The 10,352-nt window shown below is 36.8% G+C and overlaps 1 protein-coding gene across 1 annotated transcript; it reads left to right on the top strand.

Annotated features, from left to right (window-relative positions):
• The first annotated feature begins 3,414 nt into the window (after positions 1–3,414).
• On the top strand, positions 3,415–10,352 carry LOC122078721 (two-component response regulator ORR26-like). The gene is made up of 5 exons (XM_042644820.1): positions 3,415–3,699; positions 6,199–6,351; positions 6,475–6,864; positions 7,032–7,108; positions 9,072–10,352. Exons 1-5 carry the CDS (start codon positions 3,573–3,575, stop codon positions 10,113–10,115), a joined length of 1,791 nt encoding a protein of 596 aa, XP_042500754.1. The 5' UTR covers positions 3,415–3,572; the 3' UTR covers positions 10,116–10,352.

Below are 10,352 nucleotides of genomic sequence, written 5' to 3'. Positions count from 1 at the left end.
GAGTTTTTTAGGTGGATCTGGCAACTAGCTACCTCCATCTTGCACTGTGGCTACATCAATCTACTTAGTACTTACTATTTGTAATATAGACAACCCATTTGGTCATGAAAAATTGCGCTTTGTGGTCTAAGCCATTGGTGGGATTTCCCTGTAATGGAGCATCAACATCCATTGAAAGAGAAGAAAACAGTAAGGTGCTTAACATAAGCCAAGTATTGAGGATATTTCCTTCTCTGTTTCTCTGTATCTGTCTTTCTTGTGACCACAACCTCCCCTAGTTCAGAGTTGAGGCATCTTCACTGAAGTAAGCAACACTGAAAGAAAAAAAAAATCCATCTTTCCAAGTGTTGCTAACTCAAGCTTGAAAAAGTTGTCAAAGTTTGAAAATTTCAACAGGTTTGAGGTTGGTCCCCCACTTCCACCCAATATGTATCAAAAGGGAATGTAGCAACTAGCAGGAATGGACAATGAGAGAACCAAGCAGTTTGGCTTGGTGAATTTCTGAACCAAACTGGTTGGATTGATAACGAATTTTTTGAGAAACCCTTTTTTACTTGGATCATTTCAAAATTGTGTTTGAAAGGAAGGAGAGAAAATTAATCAAAGCAAAATTATTCCCTACTGTGAAGTACTAAAGAGAGTATAGGAGGAACAGTTAAAATTCTGGCTTTTTAATTTAATGGAATCAACTTTCCACTTCAGATAAGTTCCATGGGTTCATCTTCCTCAATTCTTTGTTTAATAGTGCCTCACTCCCTTTAAGTAAATTCAAATTTTTTAAGGTAAAGAAGACTGATAGTGGGCATTTCCTTTTAGAGCCATTGTTAGGTTGCTTTCGAAGCTCTCCAATAACCATTCTCAAAAGCAATCCCTACCAGTCCTGTTACTTGAAAGTTGAGACCTCAAAAAGGCAACATGGAACCCAAATTATTCTAATAATAGAGGAATCATGGATCAACCCCACCTGATAAAAAATAAGGTATTCTTTAGTGGCCACTGACAACTTTGCTTAACCCTGCAAATGCTTAGTGGATCATCAGTAAAATAGTTAAAAGATTAAGTGCTCTCAACAATCTCTCTCTCTCTCTCTCTCTTTATTGGTTGATTAACAACTACCATGGATCGGAAAGTTACAGTTGAGGTTCAACACCCTATAATAGTTCCACTACCCCTACTTCATTAAACTTTTCAGTCAGTCCAAAAACCCAAACCTAACCTTGAGCTCATCTTCCCTGTAGCTCTTATCATCACTTGGTGTTTGGAGTTGCCACACTTAACAGTAAAAAGGAAGCAAGCTTAGGCCAATATGAGCTTAGGATATACTAGCTGAGCTTTAGAAAGTCTGATTAGTGATCATATTAGAAGTTTGTTTTCAACTAAAACACTGTGAAACTACAATTGTTTGATTGAATTGTCAACAATGCATTTGTTCATCATTTCTAAAAGTTAAGTGCAGCTTGCATGATTAAGACTTGATCCTACAAAACAAAGATGTAATGCAATGCACACAACAGCGATAAATAGATAAAAAGAATCACTCTTCTCTCTCTCTCCCTCTCTTTCTCTCTCACACACACACGACCACATCCACAAACACACAGTACATTCAACTACTATTCTTTAAAATATAAACAGCAATCAGAAAAATGTAAACCTCTATCTGTTTGGACTGCTGCTTGTGGGTGCCATGTGGTGATATAATGAACTGTGAACCCAAATACTAGAACTTATAAAAAGAAGTAAAGCTTTCACAGGAAGTACATCAGATGCTTTAATTATCGGTGAATGGGCATCCAACAACTCATGGTTTTCATATTTCCACTTCTAATATTTTAAAACCTCTCTCTCTCTCTCTCTCTCTCTCTCTCTCTCTCTCTCTCTCTCTAGAACATTGTGTTCTTTCATGACAATTATCAAAAATAAATTCTCCCCCCCCCCCTACTTTATTCAATAAAGGATTATAAAAAACGAAATCCCTCACACCATCCACTTTCTAACTTTTCATTTCACAGAAATGAATAGAAAAATCATATTAGGTTCATCTAATACAAAACTAATCAATTTCATCTATGGCATTATTGTTCATGAAAAATATCTTATGTTCAAGCAGACCCCAAACCCAATTGCATTATTCTAAACATTTTAAATTAGAAGGTGGGTTTGGATGAACCATGGAAGCAGTGACACGCAATCCAAAGCCTCCCTTCATAAAGCTTCAAGAACATTGTTTTTTTCTCATAAAGCTTCAAGAACAATTTGTACCTTTAGATGCCATCAAAGTACATGAAGGTGTCCTTTTCATTTAAAAACAGAATAAGACAAATCATATAACATTATAAAATTCTCAATTTCCACCTCTTAATCCATTACCAATGAAACCCACATTAATCTGTACCCTTATAATGTTGGTGGGAAGTCAACTTGACAATCATCATATAAGTAAAGCTGCAATAAAACATAACGGCTGTTAAGTTATAGTACATATCCCTGTTGAAAGAAAAAGGATGGATTCCAAACATGGTCATAGCCTCATAGGTATCAGGTTCGGCCGATACTGATATCGGATAGGCATAAATCCAAAAATAAAATATATTTTCACTGATACAACCGATCTGTACTGGTGTCAGTGTCCGGCGATACCGCTACATATTGGCCAATGCAGTAGTGATATTTAGAAAACAAACATTTATTTTTGTGTTTCAAATTCATGTGTTATGAGAAAGTATTTATTTACATCCAAACAGACTTGTAGCAACTTTTAGATTATTCTCCCCACATTTATTGGCAAAAGTTTTCTACATGGATTTTCTGAATTAGCCATGTGTCAAGTTTCGGATTCAAACTCAATCAAATAAAATTCACATATATCCGTGCATATTTGTATTTATCAGTTGTGCTAAACATTTCAATCTTTCTATTTTGTCGCTTGGATCCTAACTTGATTGAAATTTGACATATGAGTAGGATGTAGAAAACAAATCCTATAACGATGCAGAAAACACTAACGGATATAGCAAACAAACTATTTTTATGAATAATCTCACAATAGATGAATTTAAGTGATTCGAAAAAGTACCTACAATTATAGAAAGATGAGAAGAAAAAATTGACTGACAACGAAAAAGGGGTACGATGTTTTATACAAAATCAGTTACACAAACCCATGCTACAAAATACAAGACATCCTACCCTCAACACAGACTAGAAGGTTTACTTGTGCAAAAAGTTGGAACCTGTGGGGGAAGCTGGACCCGCCTGGAGAATCCTCACCGCTAGAAATTCTGCTCCCAAATATGGAAGGTTACGAAGAAAATTAATAATTAATTTGTAATAATTAAAAGGAAAAACCCACTATTATGGATGGGGACCGTTAACTAGGGGCGCCAAATATTCGGTATTCTGGTTCTTATAACTCTTCAAAACTAAGAAAGCACTAAAACACTTCACTCCTCTCCTCTGCCTTTTGTAAATCCTTCTTCTTCTTCTTCTCTCTCTGGTTATCAATTTCTGTCTGTGGGTGAGGAAAGGCTGAGCTTTGGGTCAATCGATTGATCTGTTGATTGGTTCCATCCATGGAGAATGGTTTTGCTTCTCCAAGAGCCGATGCTTTTCCGGCTGGTCTTCGTGTTCTTGTTGTTGATGATGATCTGACTTGGCTCAAGATTCTTGAAAAGATGTTGAAAAAATGCTCTTACGAAGGTAAGTTCCACTGAGACCCACTGAAACCTCCGTTCTATGTTCTTCAGCATGTCAAGAAAATCATAAAATTGAAAGTTCTGGGAGAACCCATTGAAGAATCAGTTGATTTTATGTTATTTCAGATTATGTCTAATTTAATTTTGCTTCTTTGGGTATGGTTGTGAATTAATACTGCTTAAATTTTGAGTTCTCTGTGTTACAGTGATGTTTTGTTTTTTGAGATGGGTATTTTCTGATGTTATCTTCTAGCATGGGAATCTGAAAAGCTTTCAGGGTTTCAGTTTTGGGTTTTTATTCTGACTTTTCCAGAAGGTGTCTATCTTTTAGTGGGTTTCAGGTAAAGTATGGGATGATAATCGGATGCACTTCACTTCATGTTCATGGGTGGAGGAATGTTCTACCAGTAATTTTCATCTGTACACTTCAAAAAGCTTCTTTCTACTTGTCTTTATTCGTCTCATGATGCAGCGTGGGATGGTACATAATTAGGATGCCATGTAGCTAGAAGAAACTGTGAGTAGTTAGATTCCTAAGTTGAGTCTACCACTATTCAACTTAGTGACATATTAGGGTTTTCAAGTAGAATAGACTAGGTTGGCAAAAGATTGTGGATTTTAATCGCAAATTTGAAGTCTAATCCCTTTTATATTAGTCTCTTTTTTTTCAGATCCCCGACTATATATTATTATCAACTAGGAAGGGTCATTCAGTTTTGATCAAGTTCCTTTGGCTCTTGAAACTGCAGTAAAGTTTTCACTTTTGAATGACTAATGGGGTTCCAGTTTCTAAGATTTCATTTGGTAGGTCCATGTTTTGATGTCTGTTTACTACTGCTGACAGAATACAATTAGACTTCATATTAAGATTCTGCAAAGATTCAATTCCATGAATCGCAGATCTCAGTTAATTGATTATTGAGGGGTTTCTGACCAGAAAGAGTAAATTTTTAATTAATGATAACATGTCAGCTCCTCAAATAGGAAAAACATATGAGTCCTGGTAAAGCAAAGGTGAAGGTTGATTTGTCTAGCCCTTAGTTCTCATACAATATACATATTTGATGACGGGGAGTGTCATTGGTGCTCAAGAGCAAAATAACTAACAAATCACACTCCCAAGAAGAGGTATCAGGTTCCAGACCTGTCTCTAAAGGGCATGCGTCAACTATCTAAATGTCAAATGATATTTAGTGTCTACAGAGGATTGTTGATGAGAGGGGTTCCAGTCATGGCAAATGTGTGGGATTATTCACAATGGACTTTCTCCTCCAATATATGTGAGAATCAGAGGATGTTCCCTATATCTCGCTTTACTTCTGTTTCTTTCTTCTTTCTCTCTATTCTCTTCCTTCTTCCGGACATATTAAAATATTTTTAGAAGTGTGGATGCTATCCATTATTATAAAGACCAGGTGATGATGCCCCCTAGATGGTGCACAGACAATCCCGTACAGCTGTCCCTCTCTCTCCAGGACTTTGAAAGTTTTCTGTTTTCAGGTTTGGTGCTCCTGCATTTCTGTCCAGCTTCATCCCACACCTTAATCACTAGGAATTATTTGATCACTAATGAAGTGTTAAGGACTAGAGTAATGATGCATGCTAAAAGATTTAAAGAGACTAACTAAACGTTAAATGATGCTATCTCATGGCCATCAGTTTTGAATAATGTTCTTGCTGCACAGAAGAAGAAATTTAAGTAATAGAGTCTTGAGTGAGCAATGCCCAAAGACCAAGCCTATATTTTCAAGCTTCTAGCCACCTGAGAGTCTATTCTTGGTATCGGTGTTCCACCAATACATAGAAAGTGGCAACTTTGATTTTCATCCATGTGTATGTAACTTGTTTGCGTCTTGATTTTGCTACCTCTTGTGAATAGAGGCAGGGCTCCAAGGTTGCTCTCTCTCCATATTTTATGGAGTTGTATCTGTTTTGACCTGACCCTGTCACACCTGTACATCACAGAAACCAAAGTTCAGACCTTGCCTGAGGTAACAGGTGGTACAATCTTTTCTGGGCCAAAATCTTTCACTACCTTGGTGAATTTAAATTGGAGACTATGAAGGTTAGTGTGAGCCATTCAATGGTGATAGCTGATGAGCTGGCAGTGCCTATCTGAAGCCCAAGTATTCGATAGCTTGACGACCATGGAATGAATTACCAAAGATAATGATGATCTACCAGATGCAGAGCAAACAGACAATGAACTTGATAGCTTATGTCTACACATATCATCACTTTCCATCCCGAAGAATGAGAAAGCTACCAGTGTAAGATCAGTAGATCCAGATGTAATATATGGTACCAGGCTAAAGCACCGAACACTGGATCGAGAGAATGCAAAAGAAGGGTCAAATAAGAACATTTAATAATGGTTTTTTTTTTTCCTATTGTCAGTGGAGATTCTATTCTGGTTTCATATTCATCTTCACCTCTGTGACAATGTTTACTACCATGTTTAGAAGCATTTATGCACCTTCTTGGTTGATTTTTCTTGCTGCAGTGACTACATGTGGTTTGGCAAGAGAGGCTCTTAACATGCTTCGTGAAAAAAAGGATCGATTCGATATTGTAATTAGCGATGTTAACATGCCTGACATGGATGGTTTCAAGCTGCTTGAGCATGTTGGACTTGAGATGGATCTGCCTGTCATCAGTCAGTTCTCTGTCATTAACTTTTGATTCTTTTGGCTTATAAGAGTTTTCCCTTTTGCTTTCATTTAACCCAATTGAAAAATATATGTTGATAATGTGTATTCTATATAAACAATTTGTACAGTAATGTCTGTTGATGGGGAAACGAGCAGGGTGATGAAAGGTGTTCAACATGGAGCATGTGATTATCTTCTTAAGCCTGTACGTATGAAAGAGCTTAGAAATATCTGGCAACATGTCTTTAGAAAGAAAATACATGAGGTGAAAGAGATCGAAAGCTATGAAGGGTTTGATGATACTAGGATTATGAGAAATGGATCAGAAGAATTTGCTGATGGGCCAATACACAGTGGAGGTGATGTATCTTCATCAAAGAAAAGGAAAGACATGGACAATAAAGATAATGAAGAACAAGAACTAAATGATCCTTCAGCTGTAAAGAAGGCTAGAGTAGTTTGGTCTGTAGATCTTCATCAGAAATTCGTCAATGCAGTTAATCAAATTGGCTTTGATAGTGAGTATTTATGTGTTCTAATGGAAATGAATGATGCTGAGTTTTTTATCTCCTTAAATCTTGGTTGAGGAAGTGGTGATGTTTTTCTGTGATATGTTTTGCTATTTTCAGCTGTCAGTTTGATAATATGTCCATACAGAGTCATGATGTGCAATTTCTTTTGGCAGAAGTTGGTCCTAAGAAAATACTTGATTTGATGAACGTTCCTTGGTTAACCAGAGAAAATGTTGCTAGCCACCTACAGGTAGATAGTTCTCTCCAAATCTTGTTCCATCTGTTAACTTGAGCGATCATACTAAACCATGTTTATCATATTATGGCATTGATCACCCATTGGGTTTGTTTGAAATTATTTAAAAGTATTGGGAATTTTTCTTTCTCAAAACGCCATCTATTTTACATTTTTGGAGTCAAGCAGAATTCTCTTCTACAATCTAATTTTACCTTATCCATTGATGATAGTTAATTTGCAATTGCAAATTTCTAGTATTCTGCCTTCTATCTGTACTCAGATTATTTATGCTATTTATAAAAGGATTTGACCTTATTATCTGATAATAGAACTTAAAAAGTAATAAGATTGATTGCTTATGCTTGTTGTTGTTGATTACCAAGCTGTTCTTCTGGAGTCGATATAAAAAATCCATCAGATGCAAGTTTGCAAGTTCCTGGGCAACCATTAACAGTACTCAAAATACCCATACTCTATAGATCAATACTAAATAGCTGTAATTTCTTATTAAATATTGTGGTTAATGGCTGAACCACTAATAGAAGCATTGTTAATGGTCAAATACACGGACTGATCTTCACATTTACATTTTCTTCTTCTTCTTCTTCTTTTTTTACAAGTAAGGAATGATCGTATTAGATCTGATTTGGGAACTTCCCCAATTCAAGACAAGCTCCGAGAAATTCGTTTGAGGTGATATGACCATGTTCAACTTAGGCCTTGGGATGCATCAGTAAGAAGGAGCGATCAAATTCAGATGGAAGGAGCTAAAAGGTCTAGGGGCAAGCCTAAAGTGACCATAGGAGTAGTAAGGAAAGACATGCAGAGTTTAGGTCTTGACTCTAGTATGACCTCAAATAGAGCTGTTTGGAGGGCAAGGATCCATGTAGCGCCGACCCCATTTAGATGGAATGTTTCTGAGGTGTTGTTTTGCTCATTTCTTTGTTATTTTATTAGTATTTTACCCTCTCACGGATCCATGTAGCCAATCCCCATTTAGTTGGGAACAGGCTGAGTTGTTGAACAGTGAAACTTTATTGCCAAGAGAACCAAGAAGTATGCGTGTATCGTACATAAAACAATGCCAAAGGCCAAAACAAGCCCAAGTCATTGTGCATGCGCATTGGTGCATGAAATTTCCCAAAAAAAAAATAAAAATAAATAAATAAATAAAATCAAATAAAATCAAAATCAAAATCAAAAATCAAACCATCATCTGTTGTTTTCTTAATCAAAATTTATGATCTCTTATTCTTATTTCTCAACCGCAAATCATAAAACCTGATTTGATCTAGATCCTTTATTTTAATTTTCTCCCTGCTTTCTCTTTGCTGATACAATCTAGCATTACCTCTCCTTATTTCTCTTATTAGGCCTGCTATAAGATATGAGTCTTGTCTACCAATCCTAAATAAAAATCAAAGTACATAATCCATCAGGTTCTGGATCTTTTAAAACTAGAAGAATTCAGAAGAATTACCATAATCTTACGCAACCCTTTTTCCTATCAAGTAATGTCAGAAATCATTAGGGACTTTGGGACAAAAAACACTATATGATGACAGATGAGGACTTAGTATTTAGATTGTCTAAAAAAAATCTTTGAAATGTCGATCAAGATGGCCTCTTTTCCTGGGGAATTTCTCTTGGTTTTTAATAAATTTTTCTGAATTTATTGGAAGAGAAAGCTATCCTATAATATACATTGCTAGATTTTATAACCATTGTAACAGTGAATGCTCAAATTCTGACAGTTTTATCTCTGTAAGTTTTGTTATTATGACCCTTGCAACGAATTCTTTAATTTCTCTGTTTGCAATTGTTATAAGCATATTTATTTGCAACTATCTAGGATTGTCTGACTTACCAAAAAGAAAGAAAGAAAGAAAGTGGGACGGGGAATGGAAAAGCTTAGGTGTAATATCCACCAGGTGCACTCATAAAAATTCTGATTTTGAGAAAACTCTGTGTGCAGAAATACCGCCTCTACTTGAGTAGATTGCAAAAGCAAAATGAACCAAAAGCTTCTTTTGCTGGGACGAAGCAGTCAGATTCAAGTTCCAAAGATACTCGTGGAAGCTTTGGCCTTCAGAGCTCAGTTACAATGCACCATAAGAGTGTAGCCAATGGCAACTACGGATACTGTGGAAATGAAATTTATTTACAAGATGTGGGCCCAGAAACCCGTGACGGTGATTTGAAGGGTATAATTTCCTTCTTGCCCACAACAGAACCCAAACAAGCTTTTACTTGTGATGCTTATGTTCCTCCAAAAGCAAATAATGGTTCTTGCCTCAGCCTTGCTCATTCTTGTGGGTCACTGGAGTCAGATACGAATTATGCATCATTTGATTCCCCTATCCAACCTCAGACATCTTGGAGTGGTGAGATTCCAGGGATGCAATTCGTGCAACAACCCAAACAAGAGCAGGACACATATCTTATGTTAGATGATTACATTCATCCACCGTTGCCTGGTCCACAGCACAACCACCTACAGCCTACTTCCTCTGTTAATCACAGGACTGCTATTATGGATAGAGATAAAGTCACTCCCACTGAAATCAAGTCTTTGCATATTGGATACAGAAGCAACCATGTCAAAAATGTATCTCCAACAGGACACACAGCAGAACCAGTTTCATTTCCATCTGAAGCTGACATTGTGAATACTCAAGCTTTTGGGAGCACGCCCTCCCCAAGTGGCTCATCCGAAGTGAAAAATCAGGGTTTCGATGCAAGTTGCATAAGTAGTTCAGAACCTCTCCAACAAATCATAGTTTCAGGAAGTGGATCATTTCCTTCGTCTTTGCACAAGGACTTAGACCTCTCTTCACTTCAAGGTTATGGTGCTCCCGAGAATGTTGACTTCAACAATGTAGGGTTTTTTGACTATGACGATCCAGCTTTCAGTACCAACCTCCCGCTCCATTTCTTTGATGGATTGCGGTCTAGCTGTGATTATCTCTATGAGTCAATGGAGTATCCTGTAATGGACCAGAGTCTATTTATAGCATGATTATTTCCCCTGGAGTCTGTTTCTTGTTACTTGGTAGAGATGAATAGTGAAGGATATTGTTCCAGGTAATCAATCTTGTAAGTGGAGTGCCCGTACTGGGGACTAAAATTGTGTTGTCTTCCCATCATTTTTGGACATTGAAGCAGTATAATGCGTCCTTGTGATGATAAGCATTTAGGTATGTCAGATATGCGGCTTTCACTGCAAGTTAAATGATGATATCATCTGCTTTATCAA

The sequence above is a fragment of the Macadamia integrifolia genome, chromosome 5, assembly GCF_013358625.1.
Source record: "Macadamia integrifolia cultivar HAES 741 chromosome 5, SCU_Mint_v3, whole genome shotgun sequence".
In the NCBI taxonomy this organism is placed as follows: Eukaryota; Viridiplantae; Streptophyta; class Magnoliopsida; order Proteales; family Proteaceae; genus Macadamia; species Macadamia integrifolia.
The sequence above is the reverse complement of the archived record's forward strand: the minus strand, read 5'-3'. Positions and strand labels throughout refer to the sequence as shown.

Bases quoted from the DNA above. Each gene is read 5' to 3' on its own strand.
- LOC122078721 (XM_042644820.1), top strand. From the start codon at position 3,573: ATGGAGAATGGTTTTGCTTCTCCAAGAGCCGATGCTTTTCCGGCTGGT. The intron at 3,700-6,198 runs GTAAGTTCCACT...TTCTTGCTGCAG, and splicing joins GAAAAAATGCTCTTACGAAG to TGACTACATGTGGTTTGGCA. The intron at 6,865-7,031 runs GTGAGTATTTAT...TTCTTTTGGCAG, and splicing joins TAATCAAATTGGCTTTGATA to AAGTTGGTCCTAAGAAAATA.